Here is a 16,211-nt window from a genome sequence, read left to right on the forward strand (position 1 = left end):
TATTCATTCATCATCAATTAGCCATAGTTATTTGCCTCCACTGGAGCAGAACACCCAGGCCATTTCAGAAGGGATGAAAACTGATCTGCAAGTAGGGGAGGGGAGACTTCACCTGATGATGTCACTCCCAGGCCTATACTGTTCCATAGATGGGTGTAAAACATCTTATTGATACTAATACATAATGACAGCAGGTAGTGTAGTGGTTAGAGCTGCTTCCTTTGAATTCAAATCCCACCTCTGGCTGTAGTACCTGTGAGCAAGGTACTTACCCTAAATTTGCTCCACTAAAAAAAAAAAAAAAAATTCCCAGCTGCATAAATGGGTAAATAATTGTAAGTTGCACAGGAGCATTTAAGTGTCAGCTAAATGAATAAATGCAAATATGTCTTTGAAAACAAACAGAGCTCTTAGGTTACATACTTACTTACTGGCAATGTGGCACAGCAAGTAGCACTGCTGTCTCACAGCACCTGGGTGGTGCAAGAGAATGTGGGTTTGATTCCCATTCAGTCTGTGTGGAGTTGGAATGTTCTCCCTGCGTCTGCGTGGGTTTCCTCCCGCAATTCAAAGACATGCTGTTCAGGTTCACCTACTGTGTGAGTGACAGAGAGAGAGTGTGTTCCACTCATGTCTAGATGAGTAACACAGTGTAAATCACCTTGGTGAATAAGCAGTGTGTGTGCTGATAACACTAGAAGTTGCTCTGGAGGAAAGTGTCTGTTAAATAAGCAAATGTTATTACGCACCAGGCTTTTAATTTATAGCTGAACCTAATTGCCTTTTTCATTTAGTAACAATGAAGCAGCTAGCAAACAACGAACAAGGATGGAACACGAGTACCTCCTCAAATGCAATCCTCCCACCTAGTGGCACCAACTGACCATTACAAAGTAAGAAGAGACCGTTTGCGGTGCATGAGACTCCAGTAATTATTACCCTTAATAGGATGCCACATTTGTTTATTCGGTATGTTGTTCAGAAAAATATAATGCAATTTTCCTAAGTTTCAAAAAAACCATAAAAATAACGAACTCACTCAACAGTATAATTCGCTTCATCATCGACGCTAACAACCCGGAAGCGGAAATGATAGTGACGGTCATGTAATTGCGCATGCGTAGCAGTACAGCCGGAAGTGCAATTCACCGACAGTTGGTGCAAGTTTGGAAGGTGAGCTAATGGGTAGATACACTTTCCTGTTTTTTTTTTTTTTTTTTTTTCCCCCCCACGAAAATCATTAAGAGGTAATGAATTTCTGTTTGTTTACATGCTTTGTTTATAAAAGTGTATAGATGGAAAACAGAAAGCAGCTGCATGATGTTAATTACTCTCTGTGTTGTTTTCAGGCAGAGATTCTGTCTCTGTGTGTTAGTCGAGATGAGCCTGAGGTGAGGCGCGTCCAGGCCACAATAATGTGTGAAGCCATAGTGATTGTGGACGGCGGACTGGCCACAGACCTTGAAGCAGCAGGTGTACAGATACAGGTACATTTACAGTCGATGCGAGTAAAAGAGCCTGATGGACATGATTGTGAATTGACCCCCCCCCCTCCCAATGCTGTTTGTTCCTACAGGGAGACCCCCTATGGAGTGCCAGAGTTTTAAATACCAATCCACAGGCAATCAGAGATGTCCATTACAGGTAACAATTGACACGTTTCTTCCAGTTACTCTCTTTTTTTTTTAAATTATTTTTTTTGCAGGGGGGTGCGGTGGCGCAGTGGGTTGGACCGCAGTCCTGCTCTCCGGTGGGTCTGGGGTTCGAGCCCCGCTTGGGGTGCCTTGCGACGGACTGGCGTCCCGTCCTGGGTGTGTCCCCTCCCCTCTGGCCCTACGCCCCGTGTTGCCGGGTAGGCTCCGGTTCCCCGTGACCCTGTATGGGACAAGCGGTTCTGAAAATGTGTGTGTGTGTGTGTGTGTGTGTGTGTGTGTGTGTGTGTGTGTTTTTTTTGCTGATGCTTTCATCCAAAGTGACTTACAATGTTTATACAGTAAACAGCTTTACAGTTTACCTATTACACTACAGAGGCCAGGGAGGAGTTCCACCTCCAGGGGTATCTCAGCTATGCTTTAAATGCACTTTGATATGTTATATGGTGGATTGTGATAATAAGATACAAAGTTACTGGACCGGGGTATAGCAATGATCCAAGATACCTTTAACTAAATTAGGTTTTTCCCCACTTTTTTTTTTTTTTTTTTTGTTAAATTGCCTAAACTCCTTTCTAGTTGGGGTTATGGTACATACACTGACTGCTGTTGTATATTTGGGAAGGAAATGTATCCTGTAGCTGGTAGTATAGTGGTTAGGACTGCTGTATTTGGCCCCGAAGGTCACAGGTTTGATTCCCACCTCCAGCTCTAGTACCTTTGAGCAAAGTACTTAACTAAATTGCTCCAGTAAAATTATCCAGCTGTATAAATGGATCTGTACTTCTGATTAGCTTAACACTGTAAGTCGCTTTGGAGAAAAGTGTCAGATAAATGAATGAATGTAAATGTATTTTAGTGCTGTGGTCTAAACCTGAAGTTCCCTCTGTAAACATGGAAAATAACTTTCCAAATGGAAGAAAACATTTGATTTGCATGACAGTTCCAGTGAATTGTGCAATATGTGGACACCCTTCTGGAAGTTACTAGAAAGTCCTGCACGATCATAACTGTGATAAACTGTAACCTTGCGACTCTGAGCCCTCGCTCATAGAGGACTCAGAATGGGGACTCAGGGTTGCAAGGTTAGTTTCACACACAGGTGTGATCGTGCAGGACTTTGTAATTTATTAGACATATTTACCTTTATATATTAGACATTTACTTTTTCTGTGTCCTGTCTCTACCTGTATGCTCTTGTGATCCTGTGCTGTTTATAAAACCATTACAAAAAGCAAATGAGTAAACATTATTTGTTAAATAAGTAATTACAGTGGGTCACACAATTAATTATTTGATAAAAGATAGTCGCCTGCCTCTGCTGTGGTGCCAACAATGTTACCAGTGACGGGAATCTGGTAATGCACAGTTTATTTTACTGTGGCATTTCTCAAACAATAATTCCTGCACAGTATGGGGTCAATAACAACAAGAGAGTTCCCCCAGTGGCCACCAAACTAAGGCAATAAACTTGTAACAGCAAAGTGTTCACGCACAATAAACATGTACACAAAAATTCAAAGGTTACCACTACACTAACAGTAGATTTACATTTATTTATTCAGCCAACATGTTACTTCACAGCTAATTACAGTAAGATAATGATTTACTCATTTATGCAGGTATTTAATTTTTACTGTATGAGTTTGGATTAATGATCGTCTTATTTTCTGTATTGTCTAGTGTGGGGCAGCGGATAGTGTGGTAGTTAGAGCTGCTGTCATCCACCCAAGTTCAAATTCCACATCCTGTTGTACCTTGAACAAGGTACTTACCCTGAAGCGATACCTGTAAAAATAGGTCATTTGGAAAATCATTGGTTATTAACATTTGCAATCCACTCTGTGGCCCTCTTTCTTTTCGTTCTCCATAGATGTAAGATCTTCAGCCTGCAAGATTACAATCTTGAACACAGTTCATATATGTGTATGTGTGTGTGTATATATACATTTTTTCTACTAAATAATAGCCTTGGATGTTTAAATTAGCCTTTGCACAACCTTGTAGTTTTTTGGTTTTAGATTTGAAGTTGAGATCTCTTGCTTTATGTAAAACCATTCACAGAATGACATCTATACAACTTTGGTTTTTTTATTTATTTTATTTTAAATAGGTTCCTCCAGTCCGGTGCAGATGTCATAACTACTGCAACATACCAGGCAAGCGTGAAAGGGTTTATCGAGCACCTGGGCCTGTCATGTGATGAGGCAAGTCAGCTACTGATGTCCGGGGTGCAGTTGGCCAGACAGACTGTTCAGGAGTTTATGGCCAACAGCCCTTTATCAAGCAAGTATTCTATATAATTTTTGTCCATAAATGTTAGTTGATGGGGGGGGAATAATGTCACAAACCCTAAAGCATTGGGGTTAATTCTACTGTTACATTTTTTAGGGAGGAAAGTGCCGATGGTGGCGGGTTCCATTGGTCCGTATGGCGCGTATCTTCATGATGGCTCAGAATACTCAGGAGCTTATGAGGAGGCCATGACTGTCGAGGTAAATCTGTGGTAATTTCTCCTAAAGCCATCCTTCAGTGCCCTACAATTCAGCGTAACCACCATCTGCTCTGGTCTCAGGAGCTGAAAGCTTGGCATCGACCACAGATCCAGTGCCTGGTTCAAGCTGGAGTGGACCTCATTGCCATGGAAACCATCCCAGGGCTTAAAGAGGCTGAGGCTTTGGTGGAGCTTCTGAGAGAGTTTCCTAATTCAAAAGCTTGGCTTTCCTTTTCCTGCAAGGTAATCTTCTGTCGGAAGTAATGAATAATCAGATAGAATCAGACTGGGAGAAATGTTGACTTTAACGCGATTAAGGAAATCTGTAAAGGGAGGTTCAGATACAGAGGTTTTCTGTCAATCTCATACATTCATTGTGTCATTGATGAGACAGGAAGTCACAGTATCTTTTTTTTTTAATGTCCAACAAGCATAAGCAAACCATGGAAAACATACAAGGGGATGAATACTTCTAGGTACTGCAAATGCATTGATAGAAATGTTTTTATTTCACCCTGTTTAAAACTTCCAACAGAGCAGATTTTAAATTTTTTTTTCTTCCTACACCACCTGGAGCTTCCAACATTGTGTCACTTTTAGAATACACATACACACACATTGGCTGAAGCTGCTTGTCTCAAGCGGGGTCACGGCGAAACGGAACCAAACTCGGCAACACAGGGCGTAAGGCTGGAGGGGACACACCCAGGATAGGATGTCAGTCCGTCACAAGGCACCCCAAGCGGGGCTCGAACCCCAAACCCGCCAGAGAGCAGGACCCAGCCAAGCCCGCTGCGCCACCGTGCCCTTTCTGGAATCCATAATAAATTTTTTTTAAAAAAAGAAAAGGGAAAAAAAAAAAAACGGGTAAATGGCCAAAGAACAGCAATGTTCACCAAGGGAGGATGGAGCAGATACAAAGCCAACCAGTGTCAGGAACTGCTCGTCTCGAGCGGGGTCGGGCGGTCTGGGGCCTGCCCGGTGGCGCAGGGTTGTGGGGGCACGTCCAGGGCAGGATCCCCATCCATTGCAGAGCACCCCCAAGGGGGGCTCGAGCCTCAGACCCGACACACAACGGGCACCGGCCAAACTCGCTGCGCCACCAGGCCCCCTGACCTCCCCCAGATACAAAGCAAACAAAACAAAGGGCTTCATGAGTGATTCTCCCAGCCATTCAGCTGTTATTCAGCTGACATCTTTGTCCAAGGTAATATACAATGTTGTATCACTAACTTTACAATGATGTGTTACATTTATACAGAAGGACATTCTCACTGGAGTATTTAAACTCAGTACCCTGCACAAGGTATTATAGTGGGTACTGGGATTTAGACAAGGAAACTGGTTTATAAGGAAACAGCGCTAAACAGGAAAGCAACAACTGGGCTGTGTGTGTGTGTGTGTGTGTGTGTGTGTGTGTGTGTGTGTGTGTGTGTGTGTGTGTGTGTTCAGAGACCATAATTCATCTGTTTGTATCTGTGCTGTTTGCCACGTGCTGGTTTCTTTTGTGTTCTAAATTGTAGAAATCCACCATTATACAGTATATACCATCCTAAACTATGTAGGTGTTAAACGGAATTTCCACTAAAAAGATAAGCAGATATTGAATGTCTGCATGTTTCTGAAAAAGCATGAAACCAGCACGGTGAACCAACTGAAATATAATTTGTTTCAGGATGAGCAACACATTTCCAGCGGGAGAAGGTTCTCTGAAGCAGTTCAGGTAGCCTGTCAAACCAAGCAGCTTGTGGCAGTTGGTGTGAACTGCTGTGCCCCTACCCTCGTTGAGCCATTGCTGGCCTCCGTCCCTCCGCTCAGCAGTCCTCAACTCAGCTGGGTTGTTTACCCCAACAGCGGAGAACAGTGGGTTCCAGGCACTGGGTGAGTGTAACAAATGCTCATAATGTTGTGACATGGCCCTTATCTGTAAATTATGTAGCAGAACAGTGTTACACAATTTTGAATAATTCAGTTTAAAAAGAGGACATTGTGCAATTTCAAGAGAATGATCAAAATCAGTCTATTCTGTCACTTTTCTCAGGTGGAGTACAGCAGCAGAAAACAAAACTTCATTTGCCAAACTTAGCTTACGGTGGAGAAAACTCGGTGCTTCTTGGATTGGTGGGTAGCATTTTTACTGAACAGTGTGTATAAGCTCTTTCGTGTATACAGTATGCACTGGAGTTCACCCTGCATTGCTTCCTCTAGGTGGGTGTTGTCGTATTGGTCCAGTGGACATTGCAGAATTAAAAAGACTCCATGGAGTCCTGGCAACAGACGCTACCTGAGAACTGATGCAGCAAAACTGGCAATAAGTGAGTCAGGTTGTGAAAGTGCAGAACTGCCACCAGAGAATGATGTGTTCAATGAAAAGGAGTGTATAGTTTCACTGCAAATGAAAAATCTCATCTCATTTCATCTCATCTCAATCATCACTTCAGTGCAATAAAAACATTACATTTTATAACAAGTAGTATAAATCTTTATTTATAAAGAAAAAGAACAAAAAGGTATACTAGCTGCAACATTTACAGTACATTTATAGTTTTTGTCTGGAGGAATAAGGACAATGGACCTTTGCTTGAAGAAAAGAAGGTATATGGCTGATTATGGTATAAGGAAGCAAGCGTGCAGTCTTACCTTGAACGTTTCACAGGATATACATGAGCACATTTGAAACGTTACCCCATTACTTTAGTTTAGTAATAAGGGAGTCCTTAGCTCTATTTCGGTGTTGCACTTGCATCTTAACAGCAGCATCACCCCATTTTACCGCTCAGGGACAGCTTCCTTACTAGTTTATGCAAGTCATTTTCTCCATCTAATACTGTACATCTACAAACAGAACAAAGTTGAGCACATGGGTACATAGGTTTACGGTTTAATCAGCATCTTCGGCTCAGCTGAAGCCGTCAAACTGTTTGCCACAGAATATTATGATGTTGAATATTAAAATAATACAGAAGCAAACTGTACATGTGTTAGATTCTTGTGATGATCTTACCAATGCGACAACCCACTGGACACACGGATGTGGAAACAGATGGAGCCGTCCAGCTCAAAGACACAAAGGGCAGGATGCATCATTTCACAGGAGATGCCTCTTCGAGCCTCTCACTCGGTGTTGTCTTCATCGACCTCGCTGTCAGGAGACCCCCCATGCCTGTAGTCGTACGTGTTAGAGTGACGTTTCCAAGTAGCCTCTGCATGATTCCCACTGCTCAGTGAGCGACCCAGGCGCCTGGCTGAGGGCTTCTCCTCAGAGCCTTCTGTAGCTCCACAGGCCACCCGCTCTGGCACCTGGTGGTGGAGGTCATGCCTCAGGTTTTCTAGGTTCAGGGCCCAGGGACCCAGCTTCTGCCAGTTAACCCTCTGGAAGGCCATGATGCAGTGCAGATTTCCACCCACCTGTCATTTAACAGAGATGTTACTCCACACTTTAACTCACTTTTATGGAAAATATCAATGCTGCCAAGTAATTCACTATGAAACCAGGGTTTTATGATGTAGTAGTAAAGGCCTTCATGCTCAGCAGTTAATTTAGTAAAGTTCATGCCACTGACCATTCCAAAGGATTCCTCCATAATCCTAAATACAGGCCAGGCTACCCCTATGACAAAGACTTGTGACATCAACTGGCTTCCCAACTGATTTAAATATGTTAATTACATACAAGAACAGTATTTATTTAATGATTCCATCTACACTATGGGGGGAGGGGGGGTGGTTTGTTAAAGGAACTTAAATAGTAATAATAAAAGGCACTTTCCTTCTTGGTTTTACGGTACTGAATGCCCCTTTCTGTGTGGCGGATGTCCAGGTATTCTGGGTTCTGTGTGTTGAGGTCTATCACAATATCTGCCCACCTAAATTGAAATGAATTTGAGTGGAATCAGCACAGCATTCATACACAAACATTTTTAAATAAAAAAACAGCCATACTTTTTGCAGTGAATGGCTGGGTGTTTCCTGCTTGGTTCTCCAATGAGTATCCAGTATTCCATTTCATTTTGTGGGAGATGACCCCTAAAAGGAAGTTTACAGACACACAACATATGAAGCAAGAATTTTACCTATTTTAAACTTACATGAAGGAGTAACTCACTCAACTTAGCTGAAGTTTTTAAAAACAGCAGTTACACATTTACATAATTAACAAGACATCAGCATGGTGCACTGAATGTCACCAAAGAGCCAGTAAAGTACTGGGTAATGGTTAGACTGATTTAGACTGGTCCCAGTTTGTGATGGGCAGCTGTCCAGTCCTGGCTGGAGATGCCCAACTAACTTACACAGAACCAGCAAATTCATGCACTGGTTGCACAGAAAAAGCAGGTCCTACCTGTAGGCCTTGGCTGCCTTCAAGGGGGTGGCTTCAAATCCCACAGGGCAGAAGTAGTGGTTCTGACAGTGGTATATATAGGCCATGGATTCATCCTTTAGCCCCTGGGTCAGCTTCATCAAAGCACCCTCAGCTGTTGGGGGAGGGGGGTGCATACATAAGCAGTGCTAAAACCTCAATCATTTGGCATTCACTTTAATCATCTCCTCTGTTTAAAAAGCATAACAAACCTAAGAAGGAAGCAATCTAGTTTACATTCACAAGACAATTTCAAAGTAAGGTTCAAATCATGCGTACATCAATTTTGTGAGTTATTTCCACACTGAGTTTTTATTTGCAGCATTTTTGTGAAATTGTATAATGCTAAACGGCAACTTGCATGTACGAAATCAAGCTAAAGTGACTTCAGCATCTATAGCAGAAATACAAGGACGCACTTTTACTCACCTGTCTCTCCGGCCGTCTTGTGTTTCCCATGAGGTTTATACAAAATGTAGGAACACCCTCGAACACGGAAGTTGTCATTGATCTGTCGAAACCAACTGTAGAAAAACGAAAGATAAAACATAAAATCAGGCTTGGACACCGCAGGAAGTGGGTAGCAGTGCCAATGGCCACCTGGAAAAGGTTAGGAGATGGAGATGTACCGTACCGCATGAGTGTGGCATTGCCTGTGAACGGGCCAAACTTGATCTCCTCGAATGGTGGCTGGAAACCCAAGATTTGCAGGGCTTCTTCTTGGGAAATGGGCGGGAGGCTGTAGGGACAGAACAGGCATCACTGGATGTATAATCACTTTACACTCCACAAGGCAGCAACAATGCACAGCACTGTAAACATCAAACTATTCAGCTTTCCACACGAAGTCATTCATAAATGTTCATTTCTATATTAAGTTTCACTAAACTTTAAGCAAATTCAATAATGAAGCTGAAGGCACCCAGAATCTATTACTGTAAACATCGCAAAGCATAATATAAGAAGCAAGTGGCACAGTGGTTGGGCTTGTCGCCTTGCAAGTTGAATGTCTCCGGTTTCAATCCAGCCTCCTGATGTAGAACCCTTGAGCACTTACCCTGACTCGTTCCCGTAAGAATACCCTGTTGTGTAAATGGGTACACAATTGTGAGTAGCTTGTTGTGGTACAAACCGAACACTGCGAGTCACCATTGACAAAGCTATCAGCTAAATAAAGTTTAACAAAAACAAACGTTCCTTCTCATAAGGCAGAAAAGTGTTTTGATATCTGAGTCTCTGTGAGACATACCTCCCAGATCCCAAGGTGCTGTACAAAAAGTTCCAGCAGGACACTAAGGAAGAGATTCCACAGGACGTCTTGTACTGGGGACGGCTGATGCAGTACCTGAGGTGCGGAACCATGGAACCTTATGTGACACTTCTCTGCAATCATAACAAACATAGCTAAACGCATGGCAAAAATGCGTGCTAAGGAGAACGTAATCCCAGGTACTACCCACCATCTCCTCAGGTCCATCACTTTTCTTTGCTTGATCTCCTCCAGTGTGACATGCTGCGAGGCATCTTGGAGATTCCTGCTGTGCTTGTCTGAGGACTTCATCTTCTTGGAGACAGATTTTTTGATATTGCCTGAATGAACCAAACAGACATTCGGATGGACGAAAACCAGAATGCCATTTATACAGGGGGTCAGATGATGTTGGGGTTTCATGCAAGCTATGGAAAAAGCTACCACTAATCAAATGCAGGCCCAGAGACTTAATTCCAGATGTGATGAATCATCTTTCTGATTATATCATCAATGCAGTTTACCGAGCGGCTGTTCTTATTTTCCTGGAAAAAACCCATCCAAATCTGAGGATTTTGAAAAAAAAAAAAAACTGGCAAGGGAGCACTGTATCTGCTGACAAACTATACAGCTGTGATCAAATGCATATTTCTAACCAACTAGAAGAACAGAGTCAGTTCTCACAGCCAAATACAAGGAAGCACCACTTACTTGCCCTGTTCTTCCTGGTCAGTACAGCGTCAAAATCAGTTGTGTCAATCTCCCAGGCCAAAACGGGCTTTGTGTGGCTGGAGGACATCACTTCCATATCACAGTCCCCAGGAAACGCTACATGTGTGCAGCCTGCTTGCGCCTGGGCACAACTGGATGTGTTGGACTGAGCAAAAGGGGCTTCGCCGGCGTCCCGTGAGGCAGTGGGGTTGTCTCTAGGCGTGCTAGACGGGCGATACACCGAGGCAGCCTTGTTGAGCAGAGCGTAATCCGAGCAGACCGTGTAGAACTTCTCCTTGGAGTGTGTGACAGGGCAAGTCCATGGGAGCTGGACCTCAGCACTGGACGCACGCCGTGCTCTCAGGGCGTCCCTGGGGAACAGTGCCGTCTCATTGTCCCGGCTCGGGGGGTGTTTGGGGGCTCCCTGGTCACTGGTCGTGGATAAGCTTTCTCCTTGACTTTCCGCAGTGTTAGGCATTGAACGGAACTTGGATGGGAGGAGAGAGAATTGTTCTTTGCTTGAGCAAAGCGATAAAGCAGAATTCCACCCTCTGTTTGGACACCTGCTGGAGAAAACCAGTAAAGCAGACAGTAATACACAAAGAGCACTTCACTGTTACGCCATGACAACTCATTTTGGGGTTTAGGCGGTGGAGGCGACTCACTGACGTGGATGGATAACAATATACTTGTTTGCCTTGCACCATTTTCTAGGTGAAATATACACACTCAGCCCTCCTACAACGGAATAACATACAAAGAAAAAACTGGTACAACAGCTTTTTCATACAATTAACTTCTTATTCAATACAGCATGGTTTTCACTTGGTTACATTGTCATTTCACTTCCACAACAGTTATTTTATTGACTATGTCTTTCACTCTGCAAAGCAAAAAGTGCGTCCTCCATAAAACCAATTACTGTATATACACATCACATATCAACTGAAATAGCAGATTCACACACACACACACACACACACACACACATTTTCTGAACCGCTTGTCCCATACGGGGTCGCGGGGAACCGGAGCCTACCCGACAACATAGGGCGTAAGGCCGGAGGGGGAGGGGACACACCCAGGACGGGACGCCAGTCCGCCACAAGGCACCCCAAGCGGGACTCGAACCCCAGACCCACCAGAGAGCAGGCCTCAGCCAAACTCGTTGCGCCACCGCACCCCCCGAAATAGCAGATTCAAAACTGTTAATACCTTCAGCTGACTTACAATATTATGCTACTTACAGTGATTTACAGCAGAAATTCACAGTAAGCAGGGGACAGCTGCTAGCAGTTACAGCCTTTCAAAGGTGGCGGGTTCAATGCCCCTCTCCGGCTGTAGCACCCATGAGCAAGGTACTTACCCTAAATTGCACCAGTAAAATTACTCAGCTGTATAAAGGGTAGATAACTGTAACCTTAACATTGCAGGTCACTTTGAAGAATAGCGTCAGCTCAATGAATACATTTAGCTTTATTTAGCAGACGTTTTTCTCCAAAGCAACTTCCAATGAATATGTAGTGTAATCAGCCCAGACACCTTATTCACCAAGGTGACTTACACTGCTAGATATACTACTTACACTGGGTCACTCATCCATGCATCAGTGGAACACACTCTCGTCACACTCTGGGGGAATCTGAACAGCATGTCTTTGGACTGTGGAAGGAAACCGGAGCACCTGGAGGAAACCCACGCAGACACAGGGAGAACATGCAAACTCCACACAGACTGAGCAGGGATCGAACCCACATCCTCTCGCACCACCTAGCCGCCGTAAGACAGCAGCGCTACTCAATGTGAGTTCCTTGCTCAGGGGTACTACGAAGGAGCTGTCATTAAATATTTGTCACAGCGTATGAGACATGTGCTTCTGAATGTTATTTATGTCAACCATCCATGACCCAAAATGTCAAAAAGTCCTGATCAAGGGCTGTGTGTGCTGTGTCTCACACCCTGGCCTGTGCTTCCAGGATAGATGCTGGACCTCTGACCTGGTATTAAACACCTGCTTATTAACAGTGAGGGAGTGAATGAAAATATTAAGAATGAATATAAAATATTAGAAGACAAGCGAGAAATAATCACTGATAAATACATTTACATTTATTCATTTAGCAGACGCGTCTCCAAAAGCGATGTACATCTCAGAGAAATACAATTTGTGTATTAAATTAGGAGAAAGAGAGACAAAGGTGCAGACGTGTGATTCTTGTAAACCTGGTCTGTTACTTTCTACTTGACTTATCTTATGCACCGACGTTCATCGCTCGACTCGAGGTGCACAAAACTCAGGATAGATGGATCCTGATCACCTTCCTACAATAAAAATAATGATAAAAAGCTACAAAAATTGTTGCAGTTGTCACTGACACGCACTAAAACCTCTTGTTTTAGCGGTGTCATAATTAATTATCTTGCATTTTTCAGTGAAGTAACCGACCATCCCCCCATCAAACGGTAATTCGATCTCCGCACAACACAACCCCGCCGGAAGTCGCTTCAGCCAGGCCTCGTCCCACCGAATAATAGTGATCCCGCTCTGTGAATAACTGCAGTATTATACATATGTGACGTTTAAAATAACATATCTAAATATGACGTACGTCGCAGCTGAATATTACATAATAATGTGAGTGACGACGGACGGCCGAGCTTCAGTGTGAGCTGCTGTCCCCTGCACGCGGACACAAACACAGTCAGTGACTGTGTGTGTGGACGTTAGAGCAGCAAAGAGTGCATTATTATTATTATTATTATTATTATTATGACGCTGTGTGGGTACTCGACATGTCCTAATGTTCGCCTCCCCGCGTCTCCACCATCACATCGAGGCTCACTCACTCACCGCCGGGTTCGCGGCGCGCGCTCGAGCCGCTCGACACGGACTCCACCACAGAACCACGTCCGGTGAGCGCGCGCACAAATTTCCCGTTACATGTCTCGGTGCGGGAGACGAAGAGGCGGAACCGAGGACCGCGGAGCTGCGCTTCACTCGCCGGGGAAGGGCACATTCGCATTAGTACACACACCGCCGCACGTACCTGTTTGCGGTGGTGAGGGGAAAAGCGGGCTCCGCAGCTTCCGCGCCGGCGCACGAGCGGGCCGAACCACTGCGCACGCGGGGCCGCGACACCGGCGCCCGCGAAGCGACTCGTCAGGCGCGAGCTGCAGTAGCGCAACGCGGCCACTAGTCGCCTGAAGAAAAATGCGTAGAAATAGAGGCGCCGATTCAGTGTGTGGGAAGAAAGGTTTTTTTATATATATATATTGAATAAATGCGAACACCGGCTGTCTGGTGTGTTTATAATAAACAACAGGAACTCCCGTAGGCATCTTCATTTCTCACGGACATCAGGAATGCCCGTTGTCGCGTGCGTTGACAGTAAACAGAGACACCCTACATGATGATGACCATCGTGTACATGTCGGTGTTTTTACACTCCTAGTACACCACTGGAATACGCCGTGGGCTATTGCTAGGTGTGTTTATCATAAAGAGCAACACCCATTTCTGACAAATGTTCTCTGCTTTGTGGGACATGTGCGGATACCGATTCTGGGTTAACGTCACCTTTCTGAAAGCTCCAGGGCAAATCTCTTCTCGCCATCAAAGTTTGAACAGGGAGTTATGGCAACTAGGTGCTTGTTGTTAACCCTAACTAGGTGTATGTGTTGAGGTGGTGTGGTTACCAGTGCGATAAGTCCATGTGATCTTGGTATAAATGTGGCATTGTAGTTTTAGTGCTTAGAGCTGTTGCCTTTAGGGCCCAAAGGTCACAGGTTCAAATCCCACCTCCAGCGGTAGTACTTGCGGAATGAAATTCTGTTTTACGTATTCTATTCTGTAACATTAAGTTGTGGTGCAGTAATCGTGCGAACGTTGTACACGTTTTTGAGCCGTTGTTTGTATTGTAACAGCGCTGAGGGGAGTAAATGTGTAAATAGTTGGCATTAGTGTTTATGTGTGTGTACATAGTTGTGTGTGGTTTCTGATTGGTTGTCGTCCTATTTATGTTCAGTGTTCGAAAGTGGGATTCTGGGGAGTCCCGGGGGGAACCCTTTAACCATAGGGTGCAGCAGGGGGGCTGGGAGTGACCCAGGGGGATTCTGAGGTGTTCTGTGTCTTGTACTGTCTGAAGTGTCTTTGTTAAGACTGCTGTTGGAGATATGTATGCTTTCAATAAAGAGTATGTTTCTAGTAGCTCTGTGGAGGGATGCTACAGTATGAAGACTGTTCCTCTAAGATAAGGAAGCGTGTGCTTGTACAGGAACGCCCTAGTGCGAGACCAGAAATCGCAACGTTTCAGCTAAGGGCACGTGTGCTTAGAATAGGATTGGAGTATCCGAAAATGAGGACCTGCTTACGTGACTAAACGTGACTGGTATGTTGCGATAAAAGGATGTCTTTTGCGCCTACACCTACAGACAAGCTTGGGGTGGAAACAACAACTCTGCCCCTGTGTGTATAAACATCTGCCTGCTTGCCTGCATCGGTGTGACTCTCCCAGGAGGCTCACCCGTGCGCACGTATTGCATTAAAGGCTTCTGTAACCTGAGAGAGAAGTTGATGTTGTTCTTCCCTACCACGTACTCTCGAGCACGGTACTTATCCTCAGTTATGCCAGTAAAATTATGTATAAATGGGTAAACATATTGTCGGAAACTTAACGTAAGGGAAGCTCATAGCAAAGTGGTGAGAGCTGCTTCCTTTGGAGTCAGAGGTTCAATTCCCACCTCTGGCTGTAGTACCCTTCAGCAAGGTACTTACCCGTAAACAAAAAAATTGTCTAGGTGTGTAAATGGTTGTTAGACGGTTAACATTAGAAGCTGTTTTGGAGAAAGCATCAGCTCAATGAATAAATCATTTCTGTTATATATGGTGTTGTGTACTGTATATTTTTACACCGTCTTCCCACATGTCACACCGTTGGCAGGAGTTTTCACAATAATATGTCAAGAATACTCCCGCTGCCAGGTGTGTTTAAACACACAAGGCACTGAACCAGCCCTTCACACACACCACATTACAGTGTTTTGCCCACTGAGAACTTAATATGACACACACACACACACACACACACACACACACACACACACACACACACACACACACACACACACACACACCGGCTGAACCGCTTGTTCCATACAGGGTCACGGGGAGCCGGAGCCTAACCCAGCAACACAGAGCGCAAGGTTGGAGGCGGAGGGGACACACCTAGGATGGGATGCCAGTCCGTAATATGAAACAGGGGCAGTGAAATCTGACATCTTAATAACTCTTTTCTTATGATGTTTCAATGATGATACGACTGGAATCACAGAGACTCACCATGGTTTTTGGATTGTTTATCAAATTCATTTCATAGAAATGTTGAAGGTACATTTCTGTTAATAAACTGTCTGCTTTACCAAAGAACTGAAACAGAAAATAGTATATATAGTGCATTTTCTGCTTTAATTTTTTTCCATTAAGTTACACTGCCAGTTTTAAATTTTCCTACCAATGAAGTTATACCAAGGTTTCATCCTGTGCTTTTTCCACCTGCCAGTATGATGTTTACACACCGTACTGTACACCATGATGGATTAACGTGGATCTGCCAGTAAAGTAACTGGCCAGTGCAGATTTCAACTGAACTATACTGAACTGAATTTAATTTCTAATTATTTTTACAGCATTATTGTTATTATTGAATTACTTTTATTTAATTTCATTCTAAGTTACAATGTTAGAAG

The 16,211-nt window shown here is 44.1% G+C and overlaps 2 protein-coding genes across 6 annotated transcripts; one reads left to right on the forward strand and one right to left on the reverse strand.

Moving 5' to 3' along the window:
• Positions 1–1,116: 1,116 nt before the first annotated feature.
• LOC108933242 (homocysteine S-methyltransferase) lies at positions 1,117–6,543 on the forward strand. Of its 2 annotated transcripts, none has more exons than XM_018750174.2 (9): positions 1,117–1,173; positions 1,350–1,487; positions 1,577–1,644; positions 3,766–3,938; positions 4,044–4,147; positions 4,228–4,389; positions 5,822–6,027; positions 6,188–6,267; positions 6,355–6,543. In XM_018750174.2, exons 1-9 carry the CDS (start codon positions 1,117–1,119, stop codon positions 6,432–6,434), a joined length of 1,068 nt encoding a protein of 355 aa, XP_018605690.2. In that variant the 3' UTR covers positions 6,435–6,543. The 2 variants fall into 2 exon arrangements, with proteins under 2 accessions (XP_018605690.2, XP_018605691.2); XM_018750175.2 differs by having other exon boundaries at positions 1,140–1,247.
• A 120-nt stretch (positions 6,544–6,663) lies between these two features.
• On the reverse strand, positions 6,664–13,652 carry LOC108933240 (basic immunoglobulin-like variable motif-containing protein). Of its 4 annotated transcripts, none has more exons than XM_029256655.1 (10): positions 13,514–13,652; positions 10,467–11,029; positions 9,967–10,096; positions 9,756–9,851; positions 9,141–9,245; positions 8,936–9,030; positions 8,489–8,621; positions 8,089–8,172; positions 7,916–8,012; positions 6,664–7,554 (listed from the first exon to the last, which is right to left on the reverse strand). In XM_029256655.1, the coding sequence occupies exons 2-10, from the start codon at positions 10,942–10,944 to the stop codon at positions 7,261–7,263; spliced, it is 1,512 nt and encodes a 503-aa protein (XP_029112488.1). In that variant the 5' UTR covers positions 10,945–11,029; positions 13,514–13,652; the 3' UTR covers positions 6,664–7,260. The 4 variants fall into 4 exon arrangements, with proteins under 4 accessions (XP_029112488.1, XP_029112487.1, XP_018605687.1 ...); XM_029256654.1 differs by having other exon boundaries at positions 10,467–11,032; positions 13,514–13,650; XM_018750171.2 differs by lacking the exon at positions 13,514–13,652 and adding an exon at positions 13,318–13,507.
• Positions 13,653–16,211: the final 2,559 nt, after the last annotated feature.

Source organism: Scleropages formosus, chromosome 1 (assembly GCF_900964775.1).
Source record: "Scleropages formosus chromosome 1, fSclFor1.1, whole genome shotgun sequence".
Lineage (NCBI taxonomy): Eukaryota > Metazoa > Chordata > Actinopteri > Osteoglossiformes > Osteoglossidae > Scleropages > Scleropages formosus.